General features: G+C 41.4%; 1 protein-coding gene across 1 annotated transcript in view; it reads left to right on the top strand.

Moving 5' to 3' along the window:
* KIF13A (kinesin family member 13A) overlaps positions 1-21,242 on the top strand; it is a 218,863-nt gene that overhangs the window by 120,644 nt on the left and 76,977 nt on the right. The window contains exons 7-11 of the mRNA XM_012804208.2: positions 763-850; positions 3,550-3,684; positions 4,382-4,494; positions 18,219-18,330; positions 18,708-18,920. Coding sequence (XP_012659662.1) covers positions 763-850; positions 3,550-3,684; positions 4,382-4,494; positions 18,219-18,330; positions 18,708-18,920 — 661 coding nt within the window. The remainder of the gene's footprint in view (positions 1-762; positions 851-3,549; positions 3,685-4,381; positions 4,495-18,218; positions 18,331-18,707; positions 18,921-21,242) is intronic.

The following is a 21,242-nucleotide window of genomic DNA, read 5'->3' as shown; positions in this document are numbered from 1 at the left end:
AAAAAAAAAAAAAAAGAAAGAAAGAAAAATTAGCCTGGTGGTGTGATGGCAGGCACCTGTAGTCCCAGCTACTCAGAAGGCTAAGGCAAAAGCATGGCTTGAAGGGGTTTGAGGTTGCTGTGAGCTGGGCTGATGTCATGGCACTCTAACCAAGTGCCAGAGTGAGGCTCTGTCTAAAGAGTCTTAAAATCTTCACCAGCAGAGACAGTGCTAAATATAGAATAAATTTTACCCACCATACAATAATCTTACTTTCTGTATAATATTGTCACATAAAAGCAGCAAAAATCAATGCAACTTGAAGGAGTAAATTAAAGTTAAAAGCATTTTAATATTCTTCACTATTATTTCAAAAAGTTTAAGACATTGTTTGCTGAGATGTGCTTATGAAATAACCTTAAGGATAAATATGATCTTGCATATTCTTTGCTTCACTTTTTCCTTTTCTCGTGTTCATGTGAAACAAGTTCGTCTATTCTAACAAATTAGCCTAATGTAGTTCTGTGTTCTGTTTAGCTTGGGACTAGAAATAGGATTTTTAAAATAGCAAGTTACTTTAAATAGATATAAGAGTATAAAAGACATTCCTCGTGTGGAATGCTGTTTTGCTAATCCAAATAAAGTAACCTTTAGAATTTTGGGGGAGGTGTCATTTAAAAAAATTCTTTTGAAATTACAATCTTAGTTACTAAGTACCTAAAAAGAAAGACAGGCTTTCAAGTTTGGTCTGCTTCATTCATTCCTTTTTCCTCTCTTCCATAGGAGCAGACAGTCTCTTAAAGTTCGAGAGCATAAAGTTTTGGGACCATATGTAGATGGTTTATCTCAATTAGCCGTCACTAGTTTTGAGGTAAGTTTTTTAAAATGTAAAAAAAAAAAGGTAATAAACCACAGTATATAAGTGATATTGAATACATTTTTATGTGGATGCCTTACAGTATACTGATACCATTCATGTCCTCAGAATCCCAGTAGTAGGACACTCCACAGATTGATGGGGCTTATACTTATGCTGGTTTGTTGTGAAGGTTTTGTATGTGGTTGAAAGTCCTAATGTATTGAGGTTGCTACGTATTTTCACTGCTACCACTCTGTTGAAACTGTTCTCCCCGGCTTGGCGCCTGTGGCTCAAGTGTCTAAGGTGCCAGCCACATACACGTAGGGTGGTAGGTTCAAATCTGGCCCTGGCCTATCAAACAACAATGACAGCTGCAACCCAAAAATAGCCGGGTGTTATGGCAGGTGCCTGTGGTCCCAGCTACTTGGGAGCCTGAGGCAGGAGACTCACTTGAACCCAGGAGTTGGAGGCTGCTGTGAGCTGTGATGCCATGGTATTCTACCCAGGGGGACAGCTTGAGACTCTGTCTCAAAAAAAAAAAAAAAAAGAAAGAAACTGTTCTCCCTACGGTTGCCAGTGATGTCCTTCTAGAGTCTAGAAGTCTAGAGTCTAAGACAGATACGATAGTCTAAACAGTCTTTGGAGGTTAATTCAACCCCTTTGTTTTGACAAGGTCTCCTGCTTTGGTTTCTGTTACCTTTCATTCTTCTGGCTCTTCTGGTTTTTGTTTTTGTTTTTTTAATCTCTCCCCTCTCTGTTGACTGGCCCATTTTCCTTTTCTTAACTCCTTGATTCAAAAGGACATAAAGCATTGTGAAGGTCTGATTCTTTTCCTGCCTTTATTTCTGTCATCATTACTTTGGAAATCTCACAACACAGTTACTATCTTTGTTGCTGTGGAATGTGAATGATCCTAGTACTCTGGGAGACCAAGGTGGATGGGATTCTTGAGCTCACAAGTTCAAGACCAGCCTGAGCAACAGCAAAACCCTGTCTCTAAAAAATAGCTGGGTGTTGTAGTGGACGCCTGTAGTCCTATTTGGGAGGCTGAGGCAAGAGGATAGCTTGAGCTCAAGAGTTTGAGGTTGCTGAGAGCTGTGACTCCGCAGCACTTACTTTGTTGTACTAAGGACAACAGAATTTTGGGGGAGGTGTCATTTAAAAAAATTCTCTTGAAATTACAGTCTTAGTTACTAAGTACCTAAAAAGAAAGACAACAAGTACTAACGACAACAAAGTAAGACTCTGTCTCAAAAAAAAAAAGTATGAATGAATAAATAAACAAAAGATCCAGCTCAGCGCCTGTGGCTCATATGGCTGAGGCACATGTACCAGAGCTGGCAGCCTGGGCCTGCCAAACAACAATGACAACTCCAACCAAAAAATAGCTGAGCATTGTGGCAGGTGTCTGTAGTCCCAGCTACATGGGAGGCTGAGGCAAGAGAATTGCTTAAGCCCAGGAGTTGGAGGTTGCTGTGAGCTGGGATGTCACAGCACTGTACCCAGGGGACAGCTTGAGGCTCTGTCTCAAAAAAAAAAAAAAAAAATCCCTGTACTTTCTGGTGCTGTGTGTGGAATGTGGCTGGCCATTATCACCTCAGTCTTAGTATACTAGAACTGATCTGTGACGTTGTTATTCTGTCCAACTGTGTAAAGGAAGATGTATAGAATATTTCTCAGATCAGAAATAGTGCATAGTCATCCCTTAAAAACATTTAGATTCTGAAGTGAATGTAAACCTTTCTGCTCTGCAGGTGCTAAGTCAGCACCATTGCAGAACTGCCTGGTTCTTAGCTCAGTGCAGTTGAAGTCAGTGTTGACACTTACTAGTAAGAGCAGAGAGCACTTGATTTATACCCCAGCTTCACTGAACTCTTCCTAGACATGGGGAAAGGTATTTGACCTCCATGAACTTCAGCATTCTTATGTGTAAAATCAGGAAAATACTTCCATAATGTTCATTCTGCAGACATTGTAGAAGAGTTCATGGTGCCAGGTGTTCCTGGGAGCAAGTGTACAAAGCTGAATAAGGGAAATCTCTTACCCTCGGAGAACCACAGCACTGGAGGAGGAAGGCATGTGTGCGGGCAGGAGTGTGTTGGTTAGCAAGAGAGAGTTAGAAGATGACTGCTGTTATTGACTATCTGCAGTGCTTAGCAAATATTAGTTACCTTAGGAACTTAGAAAGGATAAAATAGGGTCATTTTTTTTTTGAGACAAGAGTCTCAAGCTGTCACCCTTGGTAGAGTGTCATCTCATAGCTCACAGCAACCTCCAACTCTTGGGCTTAAGCAATCCTCTTGCCTCAGCCTCCCAAGTAGCTGGGATTACAGGCACCAGCCATAATGCCCAGCTATTTTTTGGTTGTAGTGGTCCTTGTTGTTTGACGGGCCCGGGCTGGAATCGAACCTGCCAGTTCTGGTGTATGTGGCTGGCACCTTAGCTGCTTGAACTATGGGTGCTGAGCAAAGGGTCTTAATAAAGAAAAAAGACAATTGGGAGAGGGAAAGAATGCAAGAAAACCATTCATATACTAGAGAACGTGGAGAGTGGTAGAGGCTCACACCACACTTGATGGAGGAGCGGCAGCGGGTTTTTATGGAAGGGTGGTGATCCAAGACCCAGAGGAATCGTCATTGATAACATACCCCTGGTGTGGGGGACTGTCTTGTGTTTCTGCTAATGGTGTTTTCCTTATGCTTTGGCTCTAGGACATTGAGTCACTGATGTCTGAGGGAAATAAGTCTCGGACAGTAGCTGCAACCAACATGAATGAAGAAAGCAGCCGCTCCCATGCTGTGTTCAACATCATAATCACCCAGACGCTGTATGACCTTCAGTCTGGGGTGAGGACTGGGCACCTGGGAGGCCCTGGGGGTGGGGAGGGTCCTGGGGGACAGTGAAAGATCTCAGATTGTCTATGTGGGTGACAAGTTTCATGGTTGGAGTCAATGGCTGAGAATTTTATGTTGGCTCTTATTAAGTGAACCACTTTGCCTAAATCATTTAATTTTTTAGGTCTTCCTTTTATATATAATTTTTTTAAACTAGATTTCTCATGTAAACTCCCTAACAAGCAGGACAGTTTTTAATATGCATCTTTGTATACCCAAAAACAACTAAGCCTGCTTCATAGTCATGGAGTGATACTAAAAACGAAACCACAACATTTAGCCCAAAGAACACTTCCCCAAAGAAGAGAGATTGGACCTGAATGCGCAGAAATCCACATGTTCTAATATTTCCTTCTAAGCACATAAAATCTCCAACTTTCTAACTATATTCTAGAAAGCCGATATCCTTGTTACCCAGCTGTAAAACAAAATGCAGCATTTCCACATCAGCTTAGACTTTGACTATGAAATTAATTGCTAGTTCATATAACTCTTCTGGCCATTTAAAATCGTGAGAAGTTTCTGTGTTGGGATTGGGAGGGATGGGATACCCAGTTGCTCTCTCAGCCACAGAGCAGACCTATATGTAGATAAGTGTGAGGGTTTTTGCATTAATGTGTATTGTTTCTGTCTTATTTCCTTCAACTAGAACTCAGGAGAGAAAGTCAGTAAGGTCAGCCTGGTAGACCTGGCGGGTAGCGAGAGAGTGTCTAAAACAGGAGCCGCGGGAGAGCGACTGAAAGAAGGCAGCAACATTAACAAGTAAGGGGGCTGGTGCTGGCAGGGCTGGGCGGTTTCTCTGTCTTGGGACTCGTTGTGCAACGAGGTCAGAGGTTCAAAGTCTGTGTAGCTTTGGTGAACTATGTTGAAGAAACAGAACAGCCTGCCTGAGGCATATTCAAATAAAGCTACATGGTACAACCCCGCTTAAAAATGGTATACACAGAAAGATAAATACCACATCTTCTGAGTCATATGTGGAAACCAAAGATGTTGATATCATAGGAGTAGAGAGTAGAATAGTGATTACTAGAGGCTGGGAAGGAGGAGGGGACGGAGAGGATGGCCAGAGATTGGGCAACAGATACAAAATTACAGCTGGACAGAAGAGTAAGTTCTAGTAGTCGGTAGCACTGTAGAATGACTGTAATTACAACACTTTATTGTATATTTTCAAGTAGCTAGAACAGCAGATTTTGAATGTTCCCAACACAAAGAACTGGCAAATGTTTGAGGTAATGATGTACTACTCTTGATTTGATCAAAACGCATTATGTACATGTATCAAAATATACAGTCCCACATAAATACGTACAATTATTGTGTGTTAATTAAACATGACAATAGAGAAAAAAGGGTGCAAACGGGTATCATTATATAATGCAGTCTTAGGTAAATGCAGATCACAACATTTTAAATCAAATCATCTTAGGGAGCTTATTCAGAAAAAATCAGCATTGAATCCCTTTGTAAGGCTAATCCTGTTTAAATATCAGTACTTTAGGCTCGGCGCCTATGGCTCGACCGGCTAAGGCGCCAGCCACGTACACCTAAGGTGGCGGGTTCGAATCCCCAGCCCGGACCCGCCAAGCAACAATGACGGCTGCAACCAAAAAATAGCCGGGCGTTGTGGCGGGCGCCTGTGGTCCCAGCTACTTGGGAGGCGGAGGCAGGAGACTCGCTTGAGCCCAGGAGTTGGAGGTTGCTGTGAGCTGTAATGCCACGGCACTCTACCCAGGGGGAAAGCTTGAGGCTCTGTCTCAAAAAAAAAAAAAAAAAAAAAAAAATCAGTACTTTAGAAAAATGTAACAGTTATCGAATAACTGCCATACTGGAGTCTTGCCATTTCCTTGAGTGCCTGCAGTGGGCCCATTGCCTACTGTGTGCTTAGAATGATACCTGGCACATAGTGTGCACTGACTAAACATTATTATAGCTATTGTTTTTATAATCTAGATAAACATTATCTTTATTCCAAGTTCAGCAGAAAGTAGTTTAGTCTGTACTTGTAATCATTTTCTGTCAAGCCATGTTAACTTGAAATTTGATTTGGGACAGAATGTGGCGAGAGGAAATATATTCAGGAATATTTTTGTGCAGCTTGCATTTTGAGATGATGTTAGCGCATTACGATTCTAGTATACGAAAGCTTCAAAATTAGAAGTAAAACATTAGCGCTCTATCTGATGGCCACAGCACCCTGGCTGGAAAAGACTACTCCTTTGGGGAGTTAATCTTCCAGTCATTCTGTCTCCTGTTCTGACAACAGAGGATTTTGCTGTATTTCCTGACAAGGCTTTGCAGGATCCCAGACTGGCACCGCAGCTTTGTGTTCCACAGTGAGCTCAGAAACCAGGACGGGAAGGCAGAAATGGGAGTGTGAGGGAGCAGCTTCTGAAGGAAAGATGGCCACCCTTCGTAGGGTTCATTTGCAGGTGCTGGGCTGTGCACACCCTTTATCTGCCGGCTGAGGGGGGGGGGGGCAATGCAGGAAGGTCTGTCCTGTGAACTTGTGGGGATTTAGAAGATATGAGCTTGGCTGGCCAGGATGTGGTATGGTCACTAACTTTTACTGAGCTCTTGCCAATGCCAGACATTATTCTTAATGCTCTGTGTGCAGTAACTCATCTGACCCTCACCTCAGCCTCATGACATAGGTCTCTTCCCATTTTACAGATGAAAAAACCTGGACAGAATGCGGTTAAGTGAAGTGCCCCAGGTCACCAAGCTGTGAGAATCGTCTTGGGTCTGGTTCTAGGCAGTCAGTCTCCAGACCACAAGCTCCACCACTGGGCTACACTTGGGGGCGGCCATGCATTGTACTTGCCTGGGAGCATCTGCATGATACTTTTTTCCCAGAGTAAATATTAATAGTGCCGCCTTAAATTTGGACGTTACATCATGTGGTGTCCCATACCAGATTACCTCGAGGCTACATGATGACATGATTTAGATCTTCTGATAACTGGCTTTGTTTCCATCATGACTTGTCAAGTTGAGCAGAATTCTCTCAGCATCCTACTCTCTTCCTGTTTATATACTAGCTATTTCACAAATGGATGTATTTTTTGCTACTAGTTCATGAGATATCTTCATTTTTGAAGGGTTCTTTGTAGTTTTCACTACACTTTCACTTATTTTGTGAGACTTATAATGGATATTTTAAATCTCTGTTTATTTATTTTTATTATTGTTTTTTAGACAGAGTCTCACTGTGTTGCCCCCGGTAAAGTGCCATGGGATCATAGCTCACAGCAGCCTCAAACTCTTTAGCTCAAATCCTCTTGCTTCAGGCTCACAAGTAGCTGGGACTACAGGCACCTGCCACAATGCCTAGCTATTTGTTTAGAGATGATGTCTCACTTTTGCTCAGGCTGGTCTCAAACTCCTGAGCTCAGGCAATCACCCGCCTTCACCTCCCAGAGTGCTAGGATTATAGGTGTAAGCCACCATGCCCGGCCTTAATGTCTGTTTAAAGGTAAAGAAACTGATGCTTGGAGACATTAAGTAATATAAATAAAAGCCCAGCAAACATTTATTATGCTTCTACTATATGTCTGGCGTTGCAGTAGATGCTGGGGATATGGGGATGCAAAAAGAACTTAGACATTGGGGCAGGTAGGGTAATGCCTCTTTTATCTATTATCTAATTCTCAAAACCCATGCATTTGTTAACTCACAAGGCAAAGAAATTTTGCTGATGTAATTAATTAAGTTCAGGATTTTTGAGAGGGGAGATAATCTAGGATGGCCCAGTAATCACAATTATCCTTTTTTTTGGGTGGGGGGATTAATATTAATCTTAAGTGTCTTACAAACAAGATAGGGAGGGAGGATAGCCAGAATCAGAGTGATGCGGTTGAAAACGACTTGACTGACCTTTGCTTTCTTGAAGTTAGAGGATGGGGCCACAAGCCAATGCATGTGGATAGGCTGGAGAAGTTGGAAAAGGCAAGGACACACACTCTCCCCTAGAGCCTCCAGAAGGCACACAGCTCTGACAGCATCTTGATTTTACCCCGTTAGAGGGGGTCTGGACTTCTGACCTCCGTAACTATTAGATAATATATTTGTGTGGATTTAAGCTACTAAGTTTGTGGCAACTTATTACAGCATGACAGCTGCCTTTGTTGAGGACAAAGCATGAAGTCTCCTCACTCCAAATGCTAAAGGAAGGAGGATCACCTTGGCTAGATAAGGTCAAGATAGCCTCACCCCCATTTGGCTTTGTTTACTCACTTCTTGTGGCCATTTGTGTGTTAGTATCAGGTGCTGTTCAGGATCCCACCATGGGTTATATAGAGTGTGTGCTCACTGAACTGACTTCCTAAAATGCAAAATACTCTGAATTTCAAAGTGCATGTGGCCCCAAGGATTTTAGATAAGAGATTGGAACCTGTGTTTTTTTGGATTCATTTTAGCTAGGTATGTTGAACACTGACAAGGCACAGGAACATTGGGATGGGTGAGATGGCTCTGGCCTGGGGTGTGGGCAAGGAAGGTGTTAGGAATGGTTGTGTTAATACCGTGAGTGCCCCAGGAACACGGAGTGCTGGGGTATGATGGGGACAGGTGCCTAACACCCTAGGATCAAAGACAGCTTCCCAGAGGGAGACACTGCATTTTCTTAGATGTGTAAACTAGCTGTGTGACCTTTCTGTGAATTGTGGATGAGGAAACCACCCAAGGAGTAGGCTTGTTTTTGAGAGTTAAATTCATTGCTTTTTGTAAAGTGCTTAAAATGGTGCCCCATGTATAAGAAGCTGTATATGTAATTGTGTGCCAATAAATAAATTATAATAAACTGAAACTGCTGCCTGATAGCTCCACAAATGGCTTTTGAAGCTTTGAACTCAGCACCTCAATGAATGCTAAAACGAAAGAAATATCTGACATGTTTCTTAGGGTTTCTCTCGGCCTCCCATTTGGATTTGTTTGGGTGGAGCATTAATAATCCTCTTAAGCAGACCTGTCAGGGACTTCACACAGACATGTCGTCTGCCTAATGGGCTGTGGATTTAGGAGCTTCATCTCTCCTGAAGCTCTTAAGAGCCTTAAAGCACATGTTATTCCTTTCATTGAAGAGCTAAGGCTTTGTGTGACTGCACTGCCAAGGAATGCTTGGAGTTTCGGAGATGTAGGTCATCTGTAGGCCATCTTCACAGGGAGTGCATCTGAAAACCAGTCTGCTGCCCTGTGTGTGGAGTAAAGGTGAAATAAGGAAGCCTTTCCCTGCCTGGAATCCAGCTGCTTTAGGCTCACGGAGAACTCATTTAGATCATGGAGTGCCCTCTGTAACGCCTTCAGACACTGAAGATTGTCTCATTTTATTCTCAGCAATGGCTACTCACTGAGGGGAAATAGTGTTCATCTAATGAGTATCATTCCCACTCCCATTTCTCTTAAAATGGCTGTGGCTGTGGTTAATGATAAATTATACACTAATCCCTTTCCAAAAATGGGTTCTACTGAACATTTATTCTGGGAGTATACACATACATGGATGTTACTTATAGGATTGTGTCTTTTTTTTATAGCATAATAACTTTATAAGTGTAATATTTTTAATGTTTCATGTGACTCAGTCTTTCTTGTTGATTCATTTATTTTTTGCTTCTTGGGCACTTTCCATGTCTGTTGTTCATTTCTCCTTGGAAGCCTTACCTTAGAATGGGTATAACATGAATAACCAAATGTGCATTTGTGTCAAGGGAAAATAAAAGTGGCCTGCTTCTGTCCACTATTCAAGGGTGGAGGATCCAGGTTAACATACATCTTGTACATTACAGGGCCCAAGCATATGAACAGAAACCTGGATAGATGTCTTTGTATTAACATGAGAGACCTAGAAAGGTCAGCAGAATTCCGCTCCTTCAGACACGGCAGCTACAACATTTTGAGGTTACCGTGGTGTTTTCGAAAGCACTTTTGTTAAATGGTATTCCTTACACGGCTCTGGGAAGAAGAGGACCTCTGGACAAATAATTTTGAGGAAAGCTATTAGAAAACTTTCCTTTGGAGATTCGCAGTACTAAAAGGCTCTGAGAAGTCCTGTAGTAAAGAATCCTATGTAACTTTAGCTTGTCATTCCCTAAACTTATTTGACAACAGAATTCTAGAGTAACATTTATTAAGATCCCCAAAACAAGTGTTGAATAGAAGTCATTTCTGGAAATGTTAGTATATACTTTATTGTTCCACCACAGCAATGGAAATGGAAATGAGATTGGGAATGATAGTCATTAGATGAGCCTTGAGTTTAATGATTTGCATTAGCCACTAGAAAACATTTCGTAAGGAAAGGAGGCTCATATTGTAGGGGTAACTATTTTCTTTCCTCTCCTGTCATGTGACGGTGCCGTCCTAACCCTTTAATTTATTACTTATGTTCTTTTTCATTTTTCCTTAATTGCTAAGAGTAGGCATGGGGGAGGCTGCTAAACTCAGATCTACTTGTTTCATCATCTTTGAACTAATTCTTTCAAAGTCAAGGATTGCATTCTGCTCTAGGCAACAGAAACCAGCTACCGTGGTGATGAAATGAGTTAAATGTTGTCATTTAACAAGAAGTCCAAAGGCTGGTGCAGCACCTGAGAAAGGTACACAGCTCTTACTAACTTCAGTGTGTGTTCACATCATCCTCATGATCTCAGGATGGCTCTCCAGTTCCAGACATTGTATCTGCATCTAAATGACCATAAAAGAAAGAGAAGAACAAAGAACCATAGGCTTCTGGCAGCTGATTATGTATCTTTGTTTTTTCAGGAGAACAATAGCTTTCTTAGAAATCTCACCTGGTAATGTCTACCTATATCTCCTGGAGCAGACTATGTTTTATGGCTACCCCAAACTGCAAAGAGTTTAGAAAATACAGTTTTTAGCTTAGCACATTGCCTCCAACAAAACCAGGGTTCTAAGTAGCAGGTAACACTTGATGGATTCCAAAGCCATCATTGCAGCGTGTGTTCTGTCCTTCACTGGAATCTAGGCTCAGAATAACTCAGCAGATACTTACTGGGTGCTTTCTGTAAGCCAGCACAGCAATTTTATGAAGGAATGTGTAAGACAAAGAATGCTCTCTTCCCTCAAGGTAATCACAATATAGAGACAGAAAAATATGTACACACATAACGCTAATAAAGCTTAGTATTATATGTATAATCTTAGAAAAAGACTATTGGGAATTTAAACAAAATAGCATTTGAAATCCATCCTAGGCTATACAGGTAACTCAGCATCACGTTATTGAACGAGGTTTAGCAGTATACCCCGAGAGGAGACCGGGGGAGGTTCAGGCCAAGTGTAATGAAAGAGGACAGAGACCCACCTGGGCAAAGGTGGCATCTGCACAGAGGGTAGTTGGGGGCTTGTCTTTATACTGGGCATAGGGGGAGGAAGATTCCACAGCTTGCTGGAAGGTTCTGGCAGGCTAGGGCTTTCCAGTAGAATTCTTGGGGTAGGGCCCAGATAGGCCTTTTTGTTCTAGGAGGAGAGGAGAAGGCAGAAAAAAAGGGGGGCAGGGTTTAGGCCCCCAATAATTATGTACACTCCCAGGGAAAGAAATATATACAGTGGTTAGAGTTCAAGGTATTCTGTGTGGATTGGGGAGGTGTAGAAAAGAAAAAATGTTTGAATTATGCCTCAGTTTTTACTCATTGATTTTATTTATTGGAACAGCTTTTATTTTATTTTTGATACTCCCAAGTTTTGTTTACTTTTTTTAATCTTGAATTCTTTGTTATGAAACATAGGTAGATTTTTAAAAGTTTCTATAACTATCTTTTTATAAATAATCATCTCTTAGCCTAAGACTTTCTTCCAGTCAAGCCCTGCTCAAGAATTTATAGTAAGTGATTTCAAGATTAGAAGCTTCCGTACTATATCCAATTCCAGCAGGTTCGGGGAAAGAGTAGTGCTTTGGGAGAAAAAGAAAGATTCCTAGAATAACTGTTTCTATCCCTAAAATTGGCAAAGGACTACTACCCTGTTCTTGACTCTGGTGAGGCCAGTGAGCTGCCCTGTGCGTCCAACTTGAGAAGACATTGCTAGTGGGATCCATAATGAGTGGCTTTACTATATTTTTAAGCTCCCTGGAAATAAAATCATCATTAATATAGGTAAACCTTAAAAAAAAAAAATTCCCTTTGAAACAAAGCAAATAAAAAAAATATGTAACCCCCTGGTTCACCTTTCAGAAGTTGAATTTTCAGACAGTTTTGAGGGTTCTAAAAGCCCCTGTATCATTACTTGAACATAGAGGAGGGGGACTTCAAAGATCCCCAGCAACCTGGGCCCCCACAGTTAGTTTCTTTTTTGTTCCAAAGGGACTGTGGTAGGTTTGGATAAGAGTTCTTGTTTTGATTGTGTGTATACTATTAGGTTAGAGGCTGTGGCTCCTGTTGGGGGTCAAGGGTATCCCTGAACCCAGTTGACCTGGTTCTATTATTACTCAGCTGAGCTACGAAGTTCAACCCAGGCACAGTGATAACTGAAAGCAAAAGTGAGTGGAGAATGAAAATAAAACGGAAGCAGTACAGGCAGTATGGATAAAAAGTAAAAGTAACCTATGCAACTTTCATATAACAAAAAGATTTTATTTAGGAAGAACAAAATGAAAGTTTAGAGGGCTTCCAAGGGAGTTGGAAGTGAGTCCCTCTCAAGAAGGAGAAAAGGTGACAGAGGTGAGACAGATGCCTGCAGGGTATTAAATGCTCCATTCGAAAGTGGCTGCAAAGTCCTTTGGCCTCTGTGGCCTCCAGGCAGAATTGCCCTTTTCTATTGGTCATTGGTTGCCTAGGTTACATTCATGGGCCCACCAGACTTCCTGGTTCAGAAGGCCAGGTTTTCCTCCCACCCCACTCCTCTCTGAAGCCCCTTTCTTACTGTCCCTTCTCAGCTTCTACTAATGATATACTTCTCTGAGTACATTTTAGAGTAAACTACATGCAGAAACTGGAGTCATAGAACCATTTCCATACAGCTCCCCGTCTCTCTGCTGATGCTTGCGTGCTATACAGTACTTATGTAGGGCAGAGAAAAAAAAATCATTTTCTTCTACTTTCCCTGTAAATTAGACTGGCCAAAGACAAACTAACAGGAGAAAAGCAACCAGCAGTTTATTAGCATATGGATCTTTTTTACACATAGGGGCACCCAGAGATGAGTAACCCAGAGGGGAGGTTAGAACTTGCCCTTAATTAGGGTGATCAGGTTTTAACATAGGTAAGGTGGGACAACATGGCTAGGGGGCAGGGGCAGGCAGGGCCTGACAACAATGCAAACTTTGATAAGCAGTTCTCGATAATCACTTCTCAGCAATTATTTGTTGTTATTACAGTTTAAGATTATAAAATTAACAAAAATAATATAAAACTCATATTCTGGCAAAATAGCCACATGGCAGCTGAAAGCCGTATATTCCCTTCTTGTTCTCCCGCCCGTTCGTGCACTCTTTCCAAAAATCGGGACTTTTTTTAAAAAGGCCGCGGGATGCAGGACAAATTGTTGAAAAGCCGGACTTCTGGTCACCCTACCCTTAATATACCGTCATAAGCCAAAACACAGAAAAAGGGGCTTGGGGATTCTGGATGGGGGAGACAAGTTATGGGCAGATGACTAGGGGAAGGATGATGAATTTGAAAGATTCTGGACCCACAGATGAAAGATTCTTTCAAAGTGTGAAACAAAGGAAAATGGAATTCCCGTTCTGTAGAAATCATGTGGTCTTTATTTCCACCTGCATCCAGGTGGGGTGAAATCAAGAAAGGAATTCCACACGTGGGTTATGGCAGATGGGGTTTTAAAGGGTCAGTGAGGGTGGCAATTGGCAGCATTCCTATTTCTTGGGAGGGACATGAACCTGACCCTGCCTGGGCGGAGCAGATCTATTTAGGCAGGTACACCTGATTCTATCGGAATTGAGGTTGTTTAATAATATTTTTATGCAGGTTTAATTCGGTGCATTCCATCCCCACTATTAAGAGTCCTCCCCCTGGCTTGACGCCTGTGGCTCAAGTGGCTAAGGCGCCAGCCACATACACCTAAGGTGGCGGGTTCGAATCCAGCCTAGACCCACCATACAACAATGGCGGCTGCAACCAAAAAAAATAGCCTGGTGTTGTGGCAGGTACCTGTGGTCCCAGCTACTTGGGAGGCTGAGGCAGGAGATTCGCTTCAGCCCAGGAGTTAGAGGTTGCTGTGAGCTGTGATGCCATGGCACTCTACCCAGGGGGGACAGCTTGAGGCTCTGTCTCCAAAAAAAAAAAAAAAAGTCCTCCCCTACCTGCTGAGTGGGAGACACCCCTGCAGATGGAAATTTCCATCACAAAAGGAAAACCTGTTCTCTGTCTTAGAGGCTGTTCCTTGAGTGTGTTGGTTCTCTAGGGCATTTAGCTCAAATAATTCTTATGTCAAAGAAGGCGTGTTTGGGGGTAGTATTTTGTAATAAATGTCCTTCACTCGTCTTGCAGAGAAGTCATTGCACAGTGGTAATTGCATTTTATGTTTCATCATTTAGGAGTTCCAGAAACTTTCCCTTTTTTCTCCCTACCCTGTCAAATTGGAACATATAAATAGTCGCCCCAAGAGGAAAATCTTCTCTCAGTGATGAAAAATCCATTTTATCTCCCAAATGTGTTTTCATGTGAAGGGCCACTGTTAACCAGGTGAACTAAAATAAAATCTTAAGCCCCTCAGCTGATTGAATGGACCCCATCTTGGCCAAGTGAACCTTAGAAAAACCCTAAAACTGAGTTGTTGGCCAAGGGTAGAAGGAAAGTCAGGCATAGCTAGGAATGCCCTATCCCTTCTGGAGTTATTCTGTGTAACGATAAGATACAAAATCATTAACAAGCCTCTGGCCATGCAAGACAAAGTTAAGCCACTCCTGCAGGTCCTCAGCTGACTTAACACATCACTGGAGTACTACTGTTTGTATCCAGTGGCTTGTCTCTGATTAACAGGCTTCCCTTCTTAAAAATTCCAAGCCTTCAGAAAAAGCTTCATTTCTTCAACAAATTACAAATCAAAGAATCTTTAAGGCACACTCATAGTAATGGGAGGCTGAGGCAGGTGGATTGCTTGAGTTCAGGAGTTCAAGACCAACCTGAGCAAGAGGGAAACCCCATTTCCAAAAATAGACATTGTGGCGGGCACCATAATCCCAGCTACTCAGGAAGCTGAGGCAAGATCACTTGAGCCTAAGAATTGGAGGTTGCTGTGAGCTACAACACCACAGCATTCAACCCCAGGGCAACTGAGTGAGACTGTCTCAAAAAAAAAAAAAAAAAAAATTTTTTTTAAATCCACTTATAACCTGTAAACTGCCCCTCCCCAAGATGTCCTGCCTTTTCAGGCCAAACCAATATATACCTTTCATGTATTGGTTTATAACTTTCCTGTCTCCCTAAAATGTGTAAAACCAAACTATAATCCAACCATGGCAAGACAGCTTGTTTAAAGCTTCTCGGATGTGGGTTATGGTTATAATATTCAGGTCAAAATAAATCGCCTTGCATTATTTTACAGAGTTTGAGTTCTGTTGATAACTACAATGTTATTAATACTGACTTTTGAGTCACTGAGCACTTTATAGATCTGATGAATTAATTTCTGCTTTACTTAGATAGTAAGCTGGGATAGTTCAAAGAATTGTTTCCAGTCAAAAATTATATTTCAGCAAAATATAAAAATTTATTGCAAAATGTAAAAAAAAAATGCCCTGTACTTTGTGTTAAAGAAGAAATGTGTTTTTACCTGATACCCAGCTCCTTTTTGCCTCTATTTCATAGGTTTCACATACAGTTTTCTTTCTTAAATTATTACCTTTGGAGGAGTGATTAGACTTGTTTTACCTTTTTTAAAAACCAGATTTCTTTCCCACAAATAGCTGTATTGAGAAATAATTTGCATGCCATCTTGTTCACCATTTTAAAATGTATAGTTCAATAGCTTTAATATATTCACAGAGTTGTGCAGCCATCATCACAGTCTAATTTTAAGATATTTTCATCACATCCAAAAGAAATCTTGTGTTCAAGTCATCCCCCATTCCCTCCACCCACAGCCCTAGTCAACCATTACCTCCATCTCTTTTGCCTCCATCTCGTTTGCCTATTCTGGCTATTTCATATAAATAGGATCCTACAGTGCATGACTATCTTAGCTTCCTAGAGCTACTGTAACAGATTACCAAAAACTAAGCAGCTTGAAACAACAGATTCATTCTCTCACCATTCTGTAGGTCAGAAGTCTGAAATCAAGGGGTCAACAGGGAGTCGGAGAATCTATTCCATGCCTTCCCCCCTCCCTGTGGTCACCAGCAATCCTTGGTGCTCCTCTGCTTGTGGATGTTGATCACTCCAGTGTCTGCCCCCATCTTCACATGGCCTGTCCCCTGAGTGTCTTTCTATGGCCTTACAGGGACACCAGTCATCAGATTAGGGTCCTCCCTAATCCAGGATGGTCTCATCTTAACTAATTACATCTGTAGGGGTCTGGTGGACATGAATTTTTGGGAGACACTGCTCAACCTACGACAGTGCCCTTCTGTGCCCGTCGTCTTGAGTGTGATTTGCCAGGGTTATAGCATGCATCAGACCTTCAGTCCTTTTTATGACCAAATAATATTCCTTTGCATGGGTAGACCAGATTTTAGTTATAATTTTTCACGGTTTGGGTTTCCACATTCTGGCTTTTGTAAATAATGCAGCTTAGAAAATTGGTGTACAAGTTTTTTGTAGTCTTTGTAGAAGACTTCATGTTTTCATTTCTCTTGTATTAGACTTCTTTAACTTTTAAGTCTGTCAAGTGATGTACTTTTTTTGTATAATTTATAGGGCCCAAGTGCAGTTTTGTTACATGAACAGATTGTATCCTGGTCATGTCAGGGCTTTTAAGGTAGCCATCATCTGAGTGATATACATTGTACCCGGTGAGAAGTTTCTTATCACCCAACCTTCTCCCACACCCTCACTCTTCCTGCTCTCTGTTCTCTGCACATTTAGCTCCGACTGCATGTGATGTTTTTCTTTCTGTGTCTGACTTGTTTCACTTAAGATGATGTACAGATTTATGCCATGCAGCAATGGCCGTGGTTAAAATTCCAGCAACCATTCTAATAGAATGAATTCTGGTTCACTTTCTGAATCTTGAATTTGCTTTGTATTTCAGTGAATTTTCAGGGACTTGCCTTTGGGGGAATGATGTTTTCTGGGAAATAATACTTTCCTTCCTTTCAACTTATTTGATGGATGGAAATCTGTTTTTAATTTTAGAAAGAAAGCTGCCTACTCTTTGACTTGCTGGGTTGTGTCTTTATTATTATAAATAAGTAGTAGCATTTAACTTTTTAAGCCATTTTTTGTTGACTTTGCAAAGATTTATTGCCATCATCTCAGCTATTCTTAACTTATAAGCACTTTCTCATCATGTTCTCCCTGCAACTCTGTGAGATGTGCCAAGGCTGCTGTTTCCATTTGGAATCCAGTTGACTTCCTTATAAAAGAGCAATTGGTCCTTAAGTGTGATGTAAGAGAACACCCTTCATCCCTCAACACTACAAATCTGTTGGTTTTATGGTGCTCTTTTCTCCAGGTGGCTAATACACTGCCACCAAAGAGAGCTTGTGAGCCAAGGCTGACGATTCTCAAATGTTAACCTACATCAGACTCACCGGAGGGCTTGTTATAGTGCAGATTTCTATGTCCCTCTAAGTTTTTCATTGATTAGGTCTGAAGTGGGGCCTGAGAATTTGAATTTCTAACAAGGTCCCAAGTGATAGTGATGCCGCTGATTCCAGGCCCACACTATGAGAATGGTGGTCCTGGACAACTAAATTTGTTTATCACTTGGCTGTTACTCACTGGGCTTCTTGGAATTTAGTGTGCAGATAAATCCCCTGGGATACCCTTCACTGGTCTGGTTCAGTGGGAAGACTTCCAAGGTTCTGCGTTTCTACCTTGCTCTGCCGTTCAGGGGTTGAGAGAGTAGCTGTGTGCTGCCCACTACATGGGCAGTTCTTTGTTTTTGTCCACCTGTAATAACCGTTCATTGGCTATTAACCGACGTAAATTGGCTAGCTTTTTTAGCAGATGAGCAGAACATACTGTGTGATGTGTAATGGAAGGATGCAAGTTACAGGGTTATTCTGGAAAACAAAACCAGAGGCCACGTGGTTCAAATTAGAGAGTCTTTGCTAGACCTTAATATTGGAAGTAAATTAAAATTCTGTAGTACAGTCTTTTAAATGTTTGTTTCCCAGGTCCTATGATTGAAGAGAGTAGATTCTCACAGGGATTCTAAATTCATTCTTTTAAGTTAATGAATTGATTTTTTTTTTCTCAGCTTCTTGACAAATTAATGGAGACTTGATTGTGTCCACTTAAAAGGCTCATTCTGTATACTTTATACTTGTTGCCTAGAAAGATTATTCTTTTATGAAAACATAGTCATTCCATAAGACTAATTTTTTCGTTTTCTCTTGGTAGGTCACTTACAACCTTGGGGTTGGTTATATCATCACTGGCTGACCAGGCAGCTGGCAAGGGTAAAAACAAATTTGTGCCTTATCGAGATTCAGTCCTCACCTGGCTTCTTAAGGTACTTCATTGCTCTAGTGCTCTTTTCTAACTAAAAATTGGGTATTGCTGATGTGACAACTGAGAAGTATGTGCAAAGCTAACCAAACACAAAGAACTCCCCCAGCAACACTGGCATGCTAGTTCCTAGGAACACAGAATGAAAACTATTTTCTGCTGCTTTCTCTTCCATTATAATGCTGTTGACAGGCTCTATTTGTTGCTGGGAATACAGAGAGGACACATTTCACCTTGTCATAAAATCACTGGTGAAATGCCGACCCATTTCCACATGGCATTTTCCTGGTAGAGAATAATCGTCATAGTTTATTTACTTACCGTTTTCATGTGTCATGTGAGGGATAAGCTTCCTAAGATCCACTTTGAAATAATTTGCAGGACAATTTGGGGGGCAACAGCCAGACCTCTATGATCGCCACCATTAGTCCAGCAGCAGACAACTATGAAGAGACTCTCTCCACATTAAGATACGCAGACCGGGCCAAAAGGATCGTGAACCACGCTGTTGTGAACGAGGACCCCAACGCAAAAGTCATCCGAGAACTGCGAGAGGAAGTGGAAAAACTGAGAGAGCAGCTCTCGCAGGCTGAGGTGAGTGAGTCCGCCTGGTGCTCCCTGTTGGTGCAGATGGTGGTGGTATCTGCGTGGTGAAGGAAGGCATGCTTGCTTACAGTTCTAGGTCATCTCCAGGCACTTCAGCGTTTATTGGCGTGTGCTGTGTGCTAAGCTACTGTTTTCCAACCTTCTTTATCTCAACGGCACCCTTGAACCTATAGTTAAAACTTCCGTGGCACACTTAAATTATGTTGATCCAAAAAAAAAAATAAACCAGAGTAAAAAAAAGGAATATATATAGGAATATATATACTATGCTTTGAATTTCTTCCAAAAGTAATTAATTAATGATCTTTAAAAATTTTCATGGCACACGAAATCCTCGATTGAAATTCTACAATCCCCTCACAGCACACCCGTGTGCCATGCACACCAGTTGAAAATCACTGTGCTAAGCATTATAAACAGCAACATGTATAAGACTTCTGTCTGCTCAGCGCCCGTAGCACAGTGGTGACAGCATCGGCCACATACACCAAGGCTGGTGGGTTCAAACCCAGCCCAGGCCAGCTAAACAGCAATGGCAACTGCAACCAAAAAATAGTCAAACCTTATGACCGATGCCTGTAGTCCCAGCTACTTGGGAGACTAAGGCAAGAGAATCCACTTACGCCCAAGAGGTTGAGGTTGCTGTGAGCTGTGATTCTACGGTGCTTGCTCTACCAAGGACAGCATAGTGAGACTATGATTCCAAAGAAAAAAAAGACTTCTGTCCTAGGAACTTATGGCCAAGGAAGCAAATAATTGAGACAGAATTCCCACTACTACCTAACTGTTTGCTTCAGTAAGTCAGTTGGCCCTTGTGCTCAGGGAAAGCCTAAGAACCAAGGGTGTTGCTTTTATTAACATTGTAGACTACATTTCCACAGGGCCTTGTGGGTTTTAGAGATGTTAGCATCTCCTCAGTAAGTCATGGAGAGAATGTGATCAAGGATAATTAAACATTAGAAACAATTCAGAAATCTCCTTTTACTTTTTCATTTATTTCAGCCCCTGTCAAGAAGCAAAATTATATTTCTGCATTGTTACCTTCTTTCCTTGACGTCTCTGAACTTCAGTAACCTTCCCATTAGGTGTTGTTTTTTTGCAAATTGCTGGGTGAGGCTCTGTATCATTTGAAATAGGTCAGAAAACTCTGTTAGAGGCCAAGTGCCTGAGCTTAAGTCACAGGCCTTTACACACCAGGACTTGGGTGTGTAGCTGACACTTCCAAGTTCACATTCCTTTGCCACTCTTCTGATCCCACTGTAGTTGGGAGAGCGTTAATCTGTAAGGAACAGAAAAACAGAAAAAGAAAGAAAAACAAAGTTAATACTCATCATTTATTTACTGAGCACTTTTACGTGCCAGGCACTATATAAATACTTTAATCTATCAGCATATTTAATCTTTTATCTGTCAGCAAAAAGTATTTAATCAAAAAGTAATCAACAAAAGACTAGAAAAATTAAAAAATGAAGCTAGGAGTCTGAATACTCTATTAATTGGTAAGCTTGTCATTGTGTTATATAATAATCACTTGTTTACATACCTTTCTCGTCTTTCAGGCTCTGAGCTCTTAAAGCACAGGAAGCCATGTTTTATTAATCTTTTCATCCTTAACCCTTAGTCCAACATTAATACTGGAAAGCACTTAGCACAATCCCTTGCACATCATAAGTGCTCAATAAATGTTGCTTTTAAAAATAATGATGATAGAATCATTCAGTGTAATTTTTTAATTGATTCCAAGAAGGGTAGCAAAACACTCAAAAAATCAAAACACTAATAAACTTTTAAAAGATTCATGATGTTAGGAGGAAAGTATAATGGTTCTGGAATTTGTTTATAGGTGGGTTACCTGCTCACGTCCTCTCATTTCTAATTTGCATTTCCAAATCTAGACAGAGTGGCTAGAGTAATACCTCAACAAAGGAAAGAAAAGAGGAGCCACGTAGATCTGCCTAGAATTTTCACGTGTCCCTCTGTTCGAAGCACTAAGTGCCACTGTCAGGCTCTGTTAATACCATGAACTTCAGGCATAGTCACAGCTTTCAGGTCATTGCCATGTAGATTCGCATCCAAGCTTTACCATCTTCTTGTTCATGGGGTTGTATTCTGTAGGGGCTCAAGTAGGGAGTCAAAACATATTGTTGCCAAGTAAAGCTCCCTCCCCCCAATTTTTAAGCTACAGATAGCTGTATTTAGAACCCTTGGTTATTCTTATTAAATAAACTTAGTGGGAATCTACTGCCCAAGTAACCAGGTGTTCTGCTCCTAAGTAAACAGAAAAGTAGTCTAAAGGGCCCAGATTGGCTC

This window comes from Otolemur garnettii, unplaced genomic scaffold (assembly GCF_000181295.1).
Source record: "Otolemur garnettii isolate 467f Iridium unplaced genomic scaffold, OtoGar3 scaffold00026, whole genome shotgun sequence".
Taxonomy (NCBI): domain Eukaryota; kingdom Metazoa; phylum Chordata; class Mammalia; order Primates; family Galagidae; genus Otolemur; species Otolemur garnettii.
The sequence above is the reverse complement of the archived record's forward strand: the minus strand, read 5'-3'. Positions and strand labels throughout refer to the sequence as shown.